The sequence below is a fragment of the Nelumbo lutea genome, chromosome 3, assembly GCF_056320005.1.
Source record: "Nelumbo lutea isolate HS-2025 chromosome 3, American lotus-T2T, whole genome shotgun sequence".
In the NCBI taxonomy this organism is placed as follows: Eukaryota; Viridiplantae; Streptophyta; class Magnoliopsida; order Proteales; family Nelumbonaceae; genus Nelumbo; species Nelumbo lutea.
This window is the reverse complement of record NC_142686.1, coordinates 101,210,754-101,231,305: the sequence shown is the minus strand read 5'-3', so window position 1 is coordinate 101,231,305 and position 20,552 is coordinate 101,210,754. Positions and strand designations below refer to the sequence as shown.

The 20,552-nt window shown below is 41.1% G+C and overlaps 1 protein-coding gene across 1 annotated transcript; it reads right to left on the bottom strand.

The window, feature by feature from the left end:
• Positions 1–2,254: 2,254 nt before the first annotated feature.
• Positions 2,255–20,213, bottom strand: LOC148867195 (ras-related protein RABA1d-like). The gene is made up of 2 exons (XM_088976237.1): positions 19,651–20,213; positions 2,255–3,057 (listed from the first exon to the last, which is right to left on the bottom strand). The coding sequence occupies exons 1-2, from the start codon at positions 20,202–20,204 to the stop codon at positions 2,619–2,621; spliced, it is 993 nt and encodes a 330-aa protein (XP_088832363.1). The 5' UTR covers positions 20,205–20,213; the 3' UTR covers positions 2,255–2,618.
• Between the last annotated feature and the right edge of the window lie 339 nt (positions 20,214–20,552).

The following is a 20,552-nucleotide window of genomic DNA, read 5'->3' as shown; positions in this document are numbered from 1 at the left end:
ATCCCCAATGAAAAAGACTAGAATGACAAATTTTGCATAAATTGAAGACCAGAATAAGCAAGGTTCTATATGAAGTTGTATGTCTAATTGGTAGGGTATTTGTGGCCTAGTTATCTGACCTGGTTTAAGCAATGTCGACACTGTCAGTGATTTTGAACACCCCAATATCCTAAGGCTGTCAAAGGGTCAGGAATACCTAACAAAAACTGAACTTACCTGACCAAATCATTATGTGGTTTTGTCTTAATCAATTATTGGGTTGGAATGCTCAAAAGATAAATTTTATAGATTGTATATAAGATAATTGTTATTAAAAAAAACTTAAGGCTTTGTCTGGTTCACAGTCGTAATCAAAATTGAAACTAAAATTGGAACCAAAGCCTTTCAGAAATAAAATCGGAATGATCTATTCCAAAATCTGTTTGATTCAAACAGGAATCATAATAAGAATTAGAATCAATTAGAATGGGATTTCATTGGCAAGGGAGGAGGGAGTGCCCATTTCCTCAAATGGGGGAATGCCCATGGTTCCCTCAACCAAACAGTTGGAACCAGAATAGCCCGATTCTAAACCCCTGTTCCCACGAGCCAAACAGGCCCTTATTTTATCAATATATTCATTTTATCAAGGCTACATTATCAAAAATAATGATTTTATTAAGGCTACGTTATCAATATAATCATAGATAAGTATGGATATCAAGTAGAATTGGGTTTAGACATGGCAGACCCAACCCAATTTGTCTCGATTAATAAATGGGATGGTTCCGACTCGATGTCTGTCATATGAAATCAATTAATAATTAATTCGAGACATGTGCAGGACAGCTCTGTCCTGAACCAGACACCTACCATATCCTATTAATTGCAATCAGAACTCAGAAGCAAGGTCCCGAAGGAAACGGCATACCATACAATAACAATATGATGGTTCCCACTTCCAAGGATGATGAATTGGCCGGAGCCTTCCAACAGCAAGGATTCATTGATGACTATCGTGGTTGTGGACCAGTTGGTTTCAGTACCTCTTGACTGAAGGTAGAACCTTTCCAACATTGGCATTGGCATTGTTGTTTGAAGTTCAGATTGGCGCCCCACAGAATGTACTCCATTGGCGTCCCACATACACATTCCCTGGTACTTGTCATGAGGAGATGTTCTCAACACACCGCTGGGATGGGCTGTAGGGCGCTTGTGGGGCACCAATGAGAATTCTGATCTTTGAAAGCATTTGGATTGGAATATCTTGCCTGGTTGCCTATGGGCTATGGCCTATCCCCATTCCCCTATTGATAATTTACAAAGTATAGAGATTATGTTCACCGGGTAACTTTACCCAATTCCCCATAAAACATTACCCTTCTTTGTGTTTAGAGCTGCCTGCTTTCTGCAATCACAGTCACAGAACACACTGACCAGAAAGGCAGAAACTACATTCAAATTAGAGTCCACCTCCTGAAGCCTAAAAGAAGGATTGATCCACCCAGCAGCCAGTATCTGCATGAAACACAGCCTTTTTGGCTATTCTGTGAGACACCTGATTGGTTTGTCTAGGAAGAAGATATGCAAAATAACATCTAATAGATTTCTAAGAGTAAGGTTTTTTATTTTTTATTTTTTTGGTAATCCCTTCAAGGTACTAATAAGTAATAACCACCGTAAATTCCAACCCCACAATCACTTTTATCTGCTCCCACTGGCCCTGCCAAGTCCAGAGCTACCTGAACTTTTTGAGATGATGCCCCTTCTTGCTGCAACAGAAGACCGAGACTCAAACATAGAATACCGCCCAGAAGAACCCGAGATACAAGAGATAGAAGTTTGGAACCACTATCAGAACCGGACAGGACTCTTAAAGATTGGATCTCAACATATAGAACTAGAAACTAGGAAAACTGGAAAATGATTTGTCCTCGAGGGTTACATTTTACCGACACTACTTGGCTTGCAGATTGCACAAAAAGGAGAGAAGGGACTGTAGTATGTAGAGAGGAAAAATAAATAGTCTGAAGTTTTCAACAGTCGTTTGGCCATGAGGTACATTAAGTCTGAACTACTTTACATGTAAGACATACAGCCTTGTAGCGCTAATAAATATTAAAAAAAGAAAACGTTTCATCCAGAAGTTATAATCCCATGAAATTTTCCAAATGGAAGTGAAGATTATCAGCATGATTCTCCGAATTGTTAGTAGCAGATCCGGACTCAACTCTATGCCTACCAAAAATAAAATAAAGGTAAAGCAGGCAAATCATTAATCAATAAAGACAATAGCCATTCTAAATTTAAATCCTTGTAGCCCAAGTGATCCTGTTTCAGATCAAAAGTAGAACAAATGAACCAATAAGCCTTTTATAATAGGTCTACTACACAAGAATTTAGCCAAAGCAGATTTCATTCAAATTTGAGCTCCCACCCATGATCTAAATGAACACCCTATTCCTAGTCAACCTCCCCCGCTTGTTCACTATAACAAATAATAAGTTTTAAAGGAGATTCTTTCCTGCTCTCTTCTCCTGGTTGATATCCCTGAAAATGTTACACAAAAGCATGGTTTACACAAATATTGGATGCAGTAACACCCAGTAACATCTATTGAACATTCAGTTTTCCAAGCCTCAAGTCGAGCAGCAACCAACTCTCTTCAATGCAGAGACATCATCTTTGCCGACGTTTATTCTCTCTCCTTTGCTGGGGATGGTTGTTGCAGCCCCCTCATCACCTGTCTCCACTGCTTTCTTGCTCACAATATGGTAGATCTGGGTCAGGACCTCAGCAAATGCATTGTCCACATTGGTCGCCTCCAAAGCAGAGGTCTCCATGAAGTAGAGCGACTCCCTCTCAGCAAAGGCTTTCCCATCCTCAGTAGAGACAGCCACAAGATGGCGTAGGTCAGACTTGTTCCCGATGAGCATGACAACAATGTTGGGATCAGTGTGGTCCCTCAACTCCCTCAACCACCTCTCAACATTCTCAAAAGTGGAATGTCGGGTGACATCATATACAAGCAATGCACCAACAGCTCCTCGGTAGTAAGCACTGGTAATAGCTCGGTACCTGTGAAAAAGGAATAAATCAGAAAACCCACCATGCATGTATCCTAGTTGCCAAGATGCTTAAAGATTCAATCAGAAAACCCACCAACAGCTCTCAATTCCTCTCTTTCCCCCACTAACCAGTCGACCCTCCTCTTGTTTTTTAATGTTTTTATTGTCATTTTAGTTCTTAAAAAAATCAATTTTTATTATTGTACTGTGAACCACTGCATGGGTTGAACGGTTCAGACTCAGAGGTTCAACCATCCAGGTCAGCGGTTCACTTACTGATTCAACAGTCTCTGGGAAATATCTGGGCAGGTAAAAAATGGAACCAGATAGGTGACTGGTTCCCAGGTTGAACGTTCAACCACCCGGATCAACAACGGTTCTAAAACCATGCCACAAATAAGGCATGGCTTCATGCTCTCAGAACCAAGGTGAAAATGGTATACATAATAGCAACAGGAACTGAAATGGAAGAATACAATCTAAGTGCCTACCTGCAGACGGGTATAAGAACCAATAAGTTTTGAAGGATTTAACGTGTAACAACTAACATGCCAGGAGTTGGAAGTATGAGTCTGAAGAGTTAATAAGTTGCAACAACTCAATGTTCCATCACAAAGTAAGAAGCAATAGTACAGTGGGGGTGAAAGGATGAAAAGCTTCAACTAGTGTCCTAGATAGTTTCCATGAAATCCTTCCACAGAAAAATGTGAAAGAGATGAAACAAAAGAAGAGAATAATACATGTGATAATAACAATTTTGTATCAATTTCAAAGCATATGATTCACCCTGCCCTAGTAAGCATCATCAGAGTAACTAGGATGAAACAGTACATAGTGACATCAGTTGCAATGTTGGAAAGCTCTAGCAGTGAAGCGAATAATACTGCATAACTGGATAGGCTAATGAACTTTAATGCAAACAAGTGCAATAAATAATATATAACTTCATCCTAAATAAGTGGGTGTAAATAAATAATGACAGAACTTAGTACCTAACCAAGTATATCTATCATATATACACTAAGAATTTCAGAATGGCTACCCAAGTAATTAACTATGAATTTACTTTTTTCATGGACACCAAAGCTCAGAGATACAGAACTGGAACGCCACTCTAAATTGTGATTCTCCCATAAAATAGACATGAAGTAGTAGTTGCATCCAACCATAGTTTTCAAGGCCGCCTAGGCAATGAGATTTTTAGAATAAGCAGTAATCTTTAACTAGTAATTACCACAATCCTCATTAAGTATGAACCCCATATCAAAAGATAGAAAAACAACATATTTACGGAAAAACAAATGGGGAAGAAAAGAAAACATACAAATCATAAGGGCTGAGCCCTTGTTTTGGTCCTAGGAAGAAGAAGATGACAATGAAGAAGAAAAGTCATATTGATTGTTCTTGTGTGTCAAATAGGATAAAATCTTCAAATCATTTCTAACTTGTTAATTTAGGTTTTAAAGTCATAAAGAATTCAAGACTGTCACTGAATTGTTTGTCAATTGAACCCAAACAAATAAGAAAATAAAATAATAAAAAGAAACTAGTATAAGAATAATAACATTATTACAATAAACCCACAATATGAATAATTTAGTCTGATAATATCTATTGTACTATCATCAATAACAGAAAATTTAAATATAAAAATATTATGCAGTGTCTTGCATATGAATATGAAGGCATTTGGGTGAGGCAACCCTTAAAGAGTGCCTTATCACCTAGATGTCACCTTGACAACTATGCATTCAACAAGTACAAAAAATGATGATATTTCACTCCATCCAAATTTCCTGACACAAGTAACATTGACATGAATTCTCAAGCTTGTAAGCCCAACACTTTATATCTAGCAATTCTCTTCCTTTCTCACCAAGTTTCTCCTTGCTTCCATAACAGACTGCTTAGCCTTATCATCAGTGTGCATAAAAGGTAATCAAATCACTAATATAAAAAAGGACATCAATTTGAACCAAGAGAAAATAACCGCTTTAGTAATGCTTTGAAGCCCAAGAGAAAATCATCCTACCTCAGCTGCACCCTGTCTACATCATAATCTAAACTCTTTTCTTGCCATTTGATTGATGTCCCCTCATTCTCTTAGGTTGTCTTTGGATTGGGATAGAAAGTGAAAGAAGCACCAGAAGAAAGACAAGCCCTCTGCTTTTCCACTTAGCCCTTCCTATCTGAATATACCCTTAGTTCACCACCTTTTAACCAAGAGCATTCCCACAATGAGGTTGATTCCATTTTCAACAAACAATATAAAAGCCAGTGTTCCAGGGACATGGAGATAGGAATCAGAATCCACCACATGTCAAGAAGTCTGACGCAGCAAAGACAAAGAAACAAGGACTTATGTCCAACAGACATTTCATCCACTTTGGAGAATCCATGAAACACAGCTAAAAGTTGAATCATCCCAAAATAGCCAGAAAATCATTCTTTATTTATGTTTCATCAAAATAATTCAGGAATTGGCTGTTGTCGATTCCTAGAATGCCCCCCCCCCCTTTCTAGAAGCTAATTTCTAACGTTTCCCAAACCAACCTTCTGTTTACCTTCTATTTTGCAGACGTAATGCATGGACCTCTAATGAGAGAAGAAACATAACCCAACCAGGAGCAGTTTCACTGTTTTTAGGTTGAGAAAGCAGTGAAATGAAATTACTCTGAGACCCAGTTTCTTTTCTTTTTCTTTTTTTAATTAATAACTTTCACCTTTTCATTTACAATTGTACCCAAAACATATGATCCCTCCCCACCTCTTCCTTTTGCTAGCTTATCTGCCATACTGTTAGAATCCCTTTGTACCAATCTGATTTTCACTTCCTACATCTCAAGTCTACTACCTGAATTTTTTTATCTCATTTGTAGGACCATAATGCTGCTTCTCTGCTCTGCAACCATCCTGTAACAATCTTGAATCACCTTCTACAATCAATTTCTTTATGTTCATATTCCTTGCCATTATTGTCCCTTCCTTTACAGCCATAATATCAGCCATTAGCAAGTCTCCTGCCCCAATTGGTCATGTAAACAAGAAATAACATGTCCTTTTTCATTTCTGAATACACTTCCCTCTTAGACAGCCCCAGATTCCCCATACTACCATGAAGCCTTTTTTTTTCTGGTGGCATCCATTCTCTATAAGCTGTAGTCTTTTTCAATGATGTCCCCCATGCTTCCTTCCAATTTCTAATAATATCATCTATTGAATAAGATGAAAAGCTATCCAGAGAGACTTTACCCAGTGAGTGGCCCTAGTAGTTATACATTCAGTAATTGCCTCCTTACTTCTCTCCTTCCCTGTAAAGACTCTAGCACTCCTTTCTTCCCAGTTTCTCAAATATGGCAACCAGTTACTTGGGAAATGCCCCCAATGAAAAATGGAAGTGTTGGCGAGAACCTGCTAATAGACCATAAACCCATAACCAAACCTGTAATGGAACCATTCTCCATCTCAAAAATGACAAATGATAATTGTATTGATAGTGTACTAAAAGGTGGTAAGAGCTTCCCTCAAAGCTATACGAAAAGGTATACGAAAAGGTATACTTTTCACATATCCATATGCACATAGTAAAAACAAAAGGAAATTTCTTTCATATTTCAAAATATGGATCAAAGATTATCTGCATCCATTGATCCCTGAAATGCTTGAAGGTAAATCCTCAAAACTTCTTTAGAACACAAGCTTTAGCATTAATACTGTCTTTGGATTAAGACAAACAAAATCTGGTTCAAGCAATAGTTTTTTGAATGTCGTAATGTAGTAATGTACAAAAAGTTTTATAAATAGCCCCTATATGGTAACTCTACAACACAGATCCTCCCTTCTCTCCTATCAAAACTAAGTAACAAACTTAAACAAAAAGTGCCTCCCAAGAGAAATAAATCAGGTGGTGCACAATCCTCAACTCCTTCACAACAAACCATGAATAAATTGTAGCCATTTTTCTTCTAATTACCACCTCAATTTCAACTCCCCTGGTACCAAAAAATTCTACTGTTTTGTTCGTTACACACTGTCCAACATAGGAACAATTCTCCAAACTAGCCTTCCCTTTCTATTTAGCCTTTCAATGTGTCACCCCTCAATGACTTATTGTAGTGTTTTAGGAAAACACCACTTCGTGTTGAGTTTCTACAGAAAATAATCTACCCTCATGCATATTTTGGCAGAAATTACAGTTATATGTTTTGAGGATCCTTTCCTTTTCTGACAGTTGGTCTCTTTTAAGACATTTACCAAAGTAATAACAGCTGACTAGAATACTTTGGCAGAAAATACAGTTATATGATTTGAGGATCCATTCCTTTTCTGACAGTTGGTCTCTTTTTAGGCATTTACCAAATTAAACACTCTATCTAATCCAACTAATAATAACAGCTGACTAGAACAACTAGACATCCAAGTTATGGATTTGAATTTGATATTTTGGTTGCCATCATGACCTCTTCAATTCCGTCAAAGAGTCGGTGGTGACAAATACATCACGTCAAGCAACCATAAGAATGTGAATAACTTAATGAAATATAACTTCTTTATGAAGAATTATGATAGATCCCAGGCAGGTAGCCCACCTTCAGATTACCAGGCTCACAACTGTTCAAGAAGCCCAGGCCCGCACAAGTCGTGAAGCCCATGCCTCTAGAAGTGGACAATGCGAAACCTTACAACCCTCCCCTGCATTTTGTTTACAACCGCAGGCCACGTCAGAACCCCCCACATGCATAGCTCGCGGTGATGATAAGCTGATAAGTAAGAAAGCCTATATAAAGCCTATGGGCAGTACAGAATAGACAGAAAATCATAACTTGTTTCTTCTCGCTCTTTCTTTTCTCTCCTTTCTCTTTGAAGTCTGTTTCTTTTCTAGAGGAAGGAGCTTCCTCGAAGAAGCTCTGTTGATGAGAGTCCAATTGGTACCAGAGCCCCTGGTCCACCATGCCCACCACTCGCAACCAATCACAGGAAGAAAGAATCAATCGGATGGAGGGTGAACTGAGAGGTATCAAGGACGCCCTATCTACTGTGGTGTCCCAGCTCGAACGGATGTCATCCCAACCTAACAAGGAGGTGGACTAGGAGAGATCGAGCAAAGGCGCCCTTCAATCGAATGGCACCTTCAACCTTCGCAACCCCAACTGGTGTTTCCCACGTACCCAAGTGACAATCCTTCCCCCTAGATTTACAACACAGAGTGATACTTCGATTTTCATGAGATTCTAGCCGGCCATAGAGTACAAATTGACTCCATCCATTTAGATGGAGAAGCTAGTCTCTAGTACCAATGTTATCACCATTCACACCCACAACTATCCTGGCTAGATTTTGTCGAGGCCCTGCAAATACGATTTGGCCCTTCCAATTTTAAAAATTTTGACGAAGCTTTATCTAGGGTGAAACAGACTAGCTCCGTTCAGGAATATCAAGTTGAGTTCAAACAGCTAGCCATGAGAGTGCATGGATGACTGGAACATGCTCTCACCGGCTGTTTTATTAGTGGCTTAAGGGAAGACATTAGACTGGAAGTGAAAGCCCTACAACCCCCTACTGTTTTAGCCGCTGTGAACCTAGCCTGATTGCATGCAAACAAGTTGAACCGGCTTAGGAGAAACCCATAGTCAGGAATTCTTGGACCGGCTCCCAAGCCCTCGACACCCAAAACTGAATTAACACCGGTTCAACCAAACACCTCATCGATCCCCACTATGAGAAAACTCACATGGGCTGAGATGCAAGCCCGATGGGAAAAAGGATTGTGCTATAACTGCAAGGAGAAATTTTCTTCGGGCCATAAGTGCAAGGCCAAGCAGATCTTCCTCCTTCAAATTGTTGACAACCCAGATGAGAGTGAAGATGTGGATAACAAGCCCATGGTCTTCGATCAAGCAAAGGACTCCATTGAGGAAAACCCAAAGATTTCATACATGCCTTAACCGGGCTCCACTCCACTCAAACCATTAGAGTGTATGGTGTACTTAAGGACAGAAAGGTGTCCATCTTAATTGACAATGGCAATTCCCTCAACTTCATCACTTGGGACTTAGCTCGGCAAATGGGCCTGGAGGTTCAGTCTGTTACTCCTTTTGCTGTGAAGGCAGCTAATGGACAGCAAATTCCATGTGATGGGCTATGTAGGGCCGTGGAGGCCATGTGTTCAATGTAGACTTGTATCCCTTGGACTTTAGTGACGCTGACCTAGTTCTGAGAATCCAATGGCTTAAGCTCCTTGGGCCAACAGTATGTGACTGGACCCTCTTGACTATGGGCTTTTGGATAAATGGGAAGCAATGCCATTTAAAAGGAATCGGGACAACCAAACCAGCAGCTGATTCAACCCAACATATTCTCAAATACAGCCTTCACTCAAGTGTCGCGACTTTGGTTTATTTGGGTTTGTTAGAAGTAGGGTCCACTATCTCTTGTGGAAACAGAACCCATGCTGTTACGAATGAGGACACCACCTCACAGCAGCTCTTAGCAGCATACCAAGATGTTTTTGGAGAACCAAACAACCTACCTCCTATGCGTACTCATGATCACTGCATCCCTGTTCAGTCGGGGGCCTAACCCACAAATGTCAAACCTTACAGATACCTAAGATGAATTATTTGATGAATTGAAACATGTAGCTTACTTTTTCCAAATTGGACCTAAGATCCAGCTACCACCAGATCCGGGTCCACCCGGAGGACATCCACAAAATGGCCTTTCAGACCCATGACAGCCGCTATGAATTTGTGGTCATGCCTTTTTGGGGTGACTAATGCACCCTCCACTTTTCAAAGCCTCATGAATGACATTTTCCAGCCCCTATCTTGGTGTTCTTTGATGACATCTCGGTTTATAGTAGTGATTGGGCCTCTCATTTAGAACATTTGGAGGTAACCCTTGGTATTCTCTGGCTACATCAGTTATTCGCAAAGCCTTCCAAGTGCATATTCGGCCAAACACAGATTTAGCATTTGGGCCACATGATCTCATAGGGCACTGTAATGACCGATCCTAAGAAAATTGTGGCAACGACTCAATGGACTTGGCCTAAGACCGTTAAGAGTTTGTGAGGTTTTCCAGGCCTCACTGGCTATTACAGAAGGATCATCAAGGGCTATGCATCCCTAACCGCCCCTCTTACAACTCTGTTGAAGAAAGATGCCTTCACTTGGTCGGAACAAGCAGAAGTGGCATTTGAATCCCTCAAAAAAGTTGTTACTTCACCACCTACCTTGGCATTACCCAACTTTACCAAGCCATTTGTGGTGGAGTGTGATGCGTCGAGCAGAGGAATAGGTACAGTTCTGATGCAAGAGGGACATCCTATTGCTTATTTTAGTAAGTTCCTGTCAGCCTAGGCCCCATTAAAGTCTACTTGCAACAAGAAGCTGATGGCCTTGGTACTCTCTGTGCACAAATGGAGAGATTATTTATTATGGTGCAAATTCACAGTGAGAACTGATCAGAAGAGTCTCAAACATTTAATGGAACAAAGAATTCTCAATTTGGAACAACAGAAGTGGGCCAGCAAGCTAATGGGCTTTGACTTCACCATTGAGTACAAACCTGGCCCATCCAATACAGTTGCTGACGCTTTATCCAGAAGAGAAGAAATGAACTCTTTGACAGCTTACAAACCTCTCCACCCCTTGCTTGATCACATCAAGGACGAAACTCAACAAGATGGTGAATTGAAACTGATTCATGAGCAGTTCGGATCAGGAGCAAACCAAGTAACGGGGTATTCCCTAGTGGGTCCAGACTTATTCTAAAAGGGCCGACTAGTGATAGCGCCTAAATCCGTTTATCACACTAAACTTAAGTTTTTTTTGATAAACGAGAGTAGTTTTATTAATTCAAAAAATAGCAGTACATTCAGCCTAGGAAGAGGCACGAGGTGTTACCTCCCCCTAGGACTGAGTTATAAACACTAACAAACACAAGCCTGAAACACAGTTACAAAGTGGCCCAAAACAGATCTCCCCTTGACACCCCTTGCTTGGCCAAAGAATCAGCCATTGCATTTGCTGATCTGCTGACCCACTGAAACCTGACTGACATATTCCTTGTTAGCCATTTAACTTTCTTTAACAGATCCCCATAGCCCCAACAAGCTGTCTCTGGACTTGTCAACCAGCCCACTACTACCTTGGAATCCCATTCTACTATCAAATTATTCACTCCAAGTTGACTGACCATATATATACCTTGTACCGCTGCTAGTATCTCTGCCCTTACAGAATCACCAACACCCACTGGTCCTGAAATAAAGACAACCTGTTGCTATCTTTGTCTCTCAGAATCACTCCTATTCCAGATAGCCCTGGGTACCTTGGCAGCTACCATCAAAATGCAGTTTTACCACTCCGTCTGCTGGGGATTCCCATTCAGCTTGTGATTTGTTCTTTGTGGAGACTGTAGAAGCCACTGCTGCCCAGTTTCTCCTCAAGTCATCAAAGGAGTAATCTGCCAACAAGTGTGAAGATTTTAGCCATGAGACTGTCCTTGTCATTATGCATTCCTTAATTTCAGCAAGACTTAAGTTGTTTCATGAATCAGTTGAGGGAGGTCATTCCAAAATGATTAGAACTTACAGGCACATGGCAGCCCACTTCTACTAGTAGGGAACGAAGAAGGCGGTGCAGGATTTTGTTGTAGGTTGTTCTGTATGCCAAACTCAGAAGTATTAGGCCCAAACTCCAGCAAGGTTGCTACAGCCCGTACCCAAGTCAAGTGGGAAGTCTGTCATACAGGTTGTTGTGGATAGATTGAGAAAGTACGTGCACTTCGTTGTGCTTTCCCACCCCTACACAGCATCTCAAGTAGCTCAGGCTTATATTCGTGAAGTAGCTAACCTCCACGGTACACCAACAGCCATCATCACAAACCAGCCCCACTTTTGTAAGCCAATTCTGGGAAGAATACTTTCGGGGCACAGGGTACTCAAACTTATCATTCCACCAGCTACCACCCGCAGACTGACGGGCAACCGGAAGTGGTTAACCATTGTCTAGAGACCTACCTCAGATGTTTTGCAAGAAAGAAGCCTACTCAATGGCTGAAATGGCTCCCATGGGCCGAATTTTGGTATAATACCACTTATCATGTCAGGGACCACCCCTTCAAGGTCTTGTATGGAAGAGACCCACCCTCAATGTTACCCCTACGAGAAGGGCACTTCAGCAGTTGCAGAGGTTGAACAGCAGCTTGAAGCCAGAGATGAAACACTAAGATCACTCAAGGCCACTTACTCAAGGCCCAGAATTACATGAAGATGCAGTATGATAAGAAACATCGCGAGGTGGAATACCAAGTAGGGGACTTAGTCTACTTGAAACTTCAACTTTACAGACAGTCGTCACTGGCAAAAAGAGATTGGCAGAAGTTCTCACCCCGCTTCTTTGGTCTCTTTCGCATTTTAAGTAGAATGGGAACAGTGTGGCAGAAGTTCTCACCCCACTTTTTTGGTCTCTTTCGCATTTTAAGTAGAATGGGAACAGTGGCTTACAAATTGGACCTGCCGAATACCGCCCAACTCCACCCAGTATTTCATGTCTCGCTCCTCAAACCATGTTGGACAGATGCAGCTTTGGTGAAGCCACTCTTGCCTGAGTTTACTAGTGAAGGACAGAAGATTGTTGAGCCCAATGTCATCACAGATATCCACTAGATAAAAAGGGGTCGCAAAGTGGTGAAACGGGCCCTTGTTCAGTGGACAACCCTGCCCCGAGAAGATGCCACTTGGGAAGATCTCAGTCGGTTCCAAGAACAGTTTCCCCATCTTGACCTTGAGGCCAAGGTCATTCTTAAGGGTGGGGGAGATGATAGATCCCAGGCGGGTAGACCACCTTCAGATTACCAGGCTCACACTGTTTAGGAAGCCCAGGCCCGCACAGGTCATGAAGCCATGCAGCACCAGAAGTGGTCCATGCGAAACCTTACAACCCTCCCGTGTTTTTACAACCACAAGCCACGTCAGGACCCCCCATATGCATAGCTCGTGGTGATGATGAGCTGATAAATAAGAAAGCCTATATAAGGCCTATGGGCAGTACAGAATAAACAGAAAATCATAACTAACTTTTTTCTTCTCCCTCTCTCTTCTTCCTCTCTTTTCTCTCTCCCTTCTCTCTAAAGCCTATTTCTTTTCTGGAGGAAGGAGCTACCTCAAAGAAGCTCTGTTGATCAAGAGTCCATCAAATTACAACTAGTTCAGAACTCTGAAAAACTACAATTGGATTTGTTACACTACTTGTCAAGGTTGAAGCAGCAAAATCACCAACCTGATCAACTGCACATCAAATCAATTTTGGTTGCCAGTTTGCCACCATATGCCATCTGCATGATCACCAGGCACAAGTGACCCCCCCCCAACAAAAAAAACTATGCAACCAAGGGCAAGGATTTCCCAAGCAACAAAACATTGTTGATGTGGTTTTTGTCACCATCACCAGAAAGGAAGAAAGTACAATCTAAGAGGAGGAGAACAAAAATTATGAAAAAGAGATGGTAAACAAATAATGTACTACTATTGATAAAAAAAACAAATAATGTACTACTTTCACTCATCTTTCTTCGTGTAACAAAACAAAAGCCAAAATATGAGCACACCAAGGTACAACACAATTACCTTTTGAAAAGCAAAAGAAAAAAATTTATTCAAACATCTAATTTCAACATGACACCACCAAAATGCTTCCTAACAAAACCTCTCAAGACTACTATGTTGAACACCACTACTCACAACACATCAACTAATTTAAGTAATAAGATGCTACCCCCTTTATATAAAGAAAAGTGTTCATTTTTAATAAAAAAGAAACTAGCTTAGTTTAGCACACCCTAGGACCAAAGTTACAAAATCAAACAGGACCAGGCACTTGAACCGGTGACCCAGTAACCTCTCCAGGATTCAGTTAAATGACAGTTTTCACAGTTTGAATGGGCTAACTGCCCAATTAACCAGTAAAACCATGACCCAATGAGCATTCTTGTTTTATGTCCAGTCTGAGTCCCAAAGGACCCAAACTAAGTACAACTCAAAAAAGATAAGCTTAACTTAATTAGATTTTGATTATCTTAGTCCAATACCACCACCAACCCTACCCCTCCAGTTCATGTGATAAAGTTTCCAATGACTTTAACACTCCTCAATTTTGACACACTGTTCATAATGTTGAGTTACCATCAGAATTTAGAAAAATAAAAAGTGATCCATTCCTTTGCTCCACACAAATAAAAAATAAATGATGACAACCTTTTATACATTTTTTGGTACGAGATCATGATGCATGTCAACTTACTTCATACAAGTGTGAAAAACTGAATTCTTTGTCAGTTAACCACAATCATATCATTATTGCAGTATACCCCAATAATATAATCTCCTTGCTGTATGATGCTCATCATCAACTGAACAAGTCACTATCACTCCTGCAGCACTACTAGTCTACTACTAAAGGTGCTTCTTTGCACTTTGGCTCAGTCATCAAAAATAATATTATTAATTGTACCTTGATGAATCAAGAGACTGCTCCCATACAGGATGTCTATAGTGCACTTACAGAAGTGGCAACATAAAAGATAATATAGTAGATCAGGTAGCCATCAACTAGTCATAAGGAATAACAAAGTTTAGTCATAGAAAAGGTTGAGACCTACGAATTGAAGAAGTTTGTATGAATCAAAAAAAAAAAAAAAAAATTTGAACAAGTTGTTAGGAAAAGGCCCAATCAGGGGGTGTTCTGTACACGGGCACCAGTACATGTAAAAGAGTTATGAGTTAATAGGAATGAAACTTCCCCCCAACAAACACCCCACATGCCGGTCTACCCAAGGCTCAATAATTGTTCATTTTGATAAATGAATGGTAGCAGTTCATTTTTCAGTAGCAGCATGGTTCTCCTTCAAACTAGGCTATATGCTTATAAGAGATAATAATGATGCTCAGAACAATAAATATTACTCCTTTTTTTATCAGTAACAATAAATATTACTCTTGGCCTATAAAAGTAATTTCCATAGCCCAACCTCAGGTCATAATTTTGCTTGTTGGCTTTCACAAGATGCCAGTTACAAGGATGCCTATCTCAGTGACCAAAACGAAGAAAATTAAAACACACAACTGAGACAAAAAAAAAAAAAGGCTGCAGCAAACAGTGATTACAGAAAACAAACATAAAGAAGAATGCCACTTCAGTGCAGAAGAATAGAAATTAAAGCATAAACCTATGCATCATATTGCAGAATGCAACTTACGAGATACCCCATTCTGGGTTCGATCCCCAGTGAAGTCACCAATATGTTGGGGTCAGATCCTGATGTTGGCTATGTGGCGAGATCTAAGAAGCTGGTTGGGACCAAAACTTGGGAGAGGGTGGTCTCGCCTGGTCCGCCTACAGCAAAGAACTCGCTCCTATAACCCTGTCTGCATAACCATGTTTTGGTTTGGCCTTCACCCCGGGAGAGATCTGATTCCCTTTAGGATGAGATTTCCTTCCTTACCAACCTCCTTTTCTGCTCTTAATTTCCTTCTCAACTACCAACTCCTTGTTGCTTTTAATGACTCCCTCAAGAGGTATTTATAGCTGCCCCAACCTTCTCTCTCTTTTGTCTTTTTGCACACGATGGAAGAGGAGGGTCAATCTAATGTTCTCATTACACCTACCCCTCTTCTAGGGCCTCTTTGCATACCTAGTTTTACCCAAATCATCCCCTTTAATCTCACACGACACCTTAGTTTAGCCATTAATGGGTATCATCCTAGTGTGGTCATGTTACGTTAATCTCAGGCCATAAATGCACACCACCAACTCCACGTCAGTCATTAACTGTGACCTAACGGGCGAGGTTAGCCTTTCACCATTAATGCATTGTCAGTAAACTGTTACGAGCCGTGCTTGTCGTCTTGTCACCTACCACATGCCCCTTTTACAACCCTTGGATGGCCAATCGCGAGCCAGTCCTAACAACTAGGCCGCCTCAAGGAGCCAAGGGTGGCGTAGCTGTCACCTCACCTTTCACTCATTAGGCCTTTCTAGAAGCCATTCTTTTGGAACTATCTTTCGTGTGCTACTTTGATAGGATTTTGTCTTCGCCTCCTTGAGTGGCATGGATCTGAGGCTTCGCACGGGCTCTCATTAAAGCCCACCTCTTCAAACGACAAGCCTACAACTGCAATGACCTTGTGGAAGTGATTAACCCACGCCTACATTTGGTTGTTTGGGGAGGTTAGCCTATGCCAAAATTGACTATCTATGGGTGGTTAGCCCGTGCCAGAATTAACCATCTATGGGTGGTTAGCCCATGCCCAAATTGACCATCAATGGGTGGTTAGCCCGTACTGCATCTACTACATCTCATCCATGTTTGTTGAAGGAACCTCCTCCTCATCTAAGAAATCTCCAGCATGGTGGACAACAGGGTGAATTTGTCAGGTTGGGATGGGTTGGTTGATTGGGAATGCGTGCAAGGGCTCTTGGCCGAAGGGGCCTTAGAATCAAAGTCCATGTAACTTTGAGGACAAGTGCAGGAAGTCAACTATAAGGCCTCAACAGCTTTAGCATCAGGGACAGTGGGAGATGACCATGTTTTTCCAAGGTCAACGATGGCCTAAAGAACTAGAAGCCACAAAGAAAAACACTAGTAGGATGAAGCTCAACATCTTCAGAGGCAGTAAAGCAAGGACACTTGGTTGCTAACCAGTGCTTTAAAAGGCGTACCTAGGGGGATTTTAGGGTATGCGCCTCACCTAGGTCCTAGGCACAGCCCTTTCAAAAGGTGCACGCCTGGTGTGCCTAGGCATGCGCTTTGCGCCACATCCTAGGTGTGCACCTTTTGAAAATTCCACGCCTTTTTTGCCTCCTCTGAACCTATCGAAGCTCCAAGAACCCCCTATTTTCCAATGTTGTTCATTCATTCATCCTAATAAAATATCTCCTTAAAAAGCAATTAAAATTATAAAATCATTATTTTGTGTTAGAACTAAGAATTTAAGACCCTAACATGGACTTGTTTGGGTTTGCCTCGAGGGGAATGGCATAATGGCAGCTCATAGAATCAAGGATGTAATATGTTTTACATAACATTAGCTTCTTGAAGTAATGCAATTGAGGAAAAAAGAAAGAGATTGTGGGTTTTACATGCTTGAAAATGTTTTATATGTTTGATTTTATTTTTGAATTTTCATTTCAATATGCTTTACATGTTATGTTTAGGTATTTTAATTTTAGATAATAGGTTTTTTAAAACATTTATTTTAAAATTTAAGTTCATATTTTTTATTAATCTTATGGTTTTTTAAATTTTTTGGCATTTTTGAATGTTTTGACTTTTTTATGTTTTAGCAGCTTTTTTGTATTTTTGTGCCTTGCTTCAAAAAGGTGCACACCTAGCGCCTCAGGCACAAATTGGCCCCTATGCCTTTTTTGCACCTTGCATTTTTAAAACACTATTTCTAACACACTTGCAAAACTACCAAGCAAGCACATGGGAACCCTCATCCACCTCGGGTCCCATATTTATAACCAGCTAAACGTTGAGAAGCACAGTAAGGCATTAATGCAACCGGCACCTATGAAGGACGCCTCAACAAGACAACCATTCACCTAACTTAGACTTGAGCTAACCACCATAGATGGTCAATTTGGGCGTGGGCTAATCACCCATAGATGGCCAATTCAAGCATGAACTAAACACCCATAGATGGTCAATTCTGACACGGGCTAACCACCCATAGATGGTCAATTCTGGCATGGGCTTAACCACCCCAAACAACCAAATGTAGGCATGGGTTAACCACTTCCAGAAGGTCATTGTAATTGTAAGCTTGTCATTTGAAGAGGTGGGCTTTAACGAGAGCCCGCACGAAGTCTCGGATCCAGGCCACCCGAGGACAAAATCCTATCAAAGTAGCACGCAAAAGACAATTACAAAAGAATGACTTCTAGAAAGACCTAATGAGTGAAAGGTGAGGTGACAGCTACGCTACCCTCGACCGCTCGAGGTGGCCTAGCTGTCAGGGGACTAATGTTGTGACTGGCTCATGATCAACCATCCAAGGGTTGTAAAGGGGGCACATGGCAGGTGACAAGACGACAAGCAAGGCTCGAATCAGCTTACTAACAGTGCATTAATGGCGAAGGGCCAACCTTGCCCAACACGCAAATTAGGTGACAAGACCAAAAGGCAGATCGTTGTCCCCTCGCAAAGGTTTGGCAAGTTAGGTAGACCTCTAGTCACACTATGTCAGGCCACATTTAATGACTAACACAGAGTTGGTGGTTTGGCATTTATGGCCCAAAATTAACGTAGCCTGACCGCACTAGGACAAAACCCATTAATGGCTAAACCAAGGTAGCACGTGTGAGATTAAAGGAGATGATTTGGGTAAAAACTAGGGGTAGGTGTAATAAGAACACTAGATCAACCCTCTCCCTCCACCGTGTGCAAAAAGACAAAATGGAGGGAACGTTGGGACAGCTATAAATACCTTTCAAGGGAGTCATTAAAGGCAACAAGGAGGTGGTAGTTGAGAAGAAAATTAAGAGCAAAATAGAAGGCCGATCGATATTCGGTAAGGAAGAAATCTAATCCTAAAGGGAATCAGGTCTCTCCCGGGGTGAAGGCCAAACCAAAACCTGGTTTTGCGGACAGGGTTGACAGCAGCGAGTTCTCTGTTGTAGACGGACCAGGCCGGACCACCCTCTCCCAAGTTCTGGTCCCAAGTCTCAACCAGCCTCTTAGATCCTGCCACGTAGCCAACATCAAGATCCGACCCCAACAATAGGAAAGTACGCATAGTCATCCAGCAATCTATAGTTTCTATATCACCTTCCTAACAATCAGTTCCAGAGCTCCATGAAGCAATATGACCATGGAAAGAAGCTAACATAAAACAGCCAAAACTGTTTACAACCTAGACAGTAAACCAATATGAAAATCTGTGCCAAATGCTTGGCACCAGAAAAAAATTTATACTTCAAAACACATACACCATTAGTCTATCACTTTGGTACATGAAACCCAGATTCTTCAGATCTGGATCTTCATCATGCACCAGATGGATAAATTCCACACAAAATGCCACAGAAAAGTCTTTACGAAGCAACTCTCACCCAAAACAGAGTAAGCCATCATAAGCAGCTATCTTTGATCAAGATCTACTGCTAGACAAGATAAATCAAATCGTAATCGACCTAATCCTAAAGAGGAGCCAATAACGAGAACAAATAAAATAATTAATAGAGCCTAATAGTGGAAAACGATACACCACCCCCGATTTGCATTCAGATACAGATCAAAATGACAAGTGAGAATACCACGCGGAACCAATATAGTAAAAAGCACTCCACTTGAATACCTTCAGATCTCTAACAATTAAACTGATTTCTGAAACCTACCTAAACCTCCTACTTTACTAAACCCAATAAGCAGCGCAAAAGAAAACAGACACTCCATGACGGGAAGAATCAAGGCAAAATGCGTGAAGCATACCAATCAAAGAAAATGTGTGAAGCTCACGAATACACAAACTCTCCAAAAAGAAAATATGAACAACCCAGATCACAAAAAACAGAGTTCCTGATAAAAAAAGCATCACCTTTCTTGTCCCGCCGTGTCCCAAATCTGAGCTTTGATGATTTTCCCATCGACGTTCAAGCTCCTAGTAGCAAACTCTACCCCGATCGTAGACTTGGATTCAAGACTGAACTCATTTCTCGTGAACCTCGAAAGCAAATTCGACTTCCCAACACCCGAATCTCCGATCAGAACCACCTTGAACAAGTAATCATAGTCGTCCTCAGCTCTATAAGCAGCCATCACTGTTCCTCTGCAAATCTTACACAACCTTGCAGAGAAGGAAAAAGGAGAAAAATAAAACCCTCTCCCAGACTTTTGTTTCCCAGAAAACAGAAAAACAGTGTGAGATTTCTGAGAGAAGAGATTTGGGTTTGCAGTTTCCTTTTCTCTTTTCTTTCCGAGAGGGGGAAAGCGTGGGAGACTGCTGCTGTGGGCTTGGCTGGATTCCAGAGCAAAACGAAAGCAAAAGCGATGTGCTTTTGAAGCCCACAACGAAAATGTTGTTGTTGTTCGAGTGAGTGGGAAAAGGAAAAACACAAAATGACTGTAGTATCCTTGAAGGGTTGATTTCATTCTCACGGGTGGAAACCAGTCATCCTGTGGGGTATTTTGGTCATTTTGAGCATTGATGGTTGGAATCGGGAAAGTAACTCTCACCGTCTGGCGAGACACGACATGAATCTCGAGATTTGGAGAAATTTCGGTGATAGGCTGTCATAAATGATAAATGTTGTTCAAATTCAACTATTCAAGAATGAAAGAAGTAACGTTGGTCCACGGCAAGTCGGCAACTGGCTTTTCACAATCCCCGTCATCCGAAAGAAATTCTCTTTCCTTCATTTATTAATCATTTTCGTTCTACTACGGTACGGTCGGAGATGTTTTCAAACCCGATTCGGTTGTAACTGGATTATATTGACC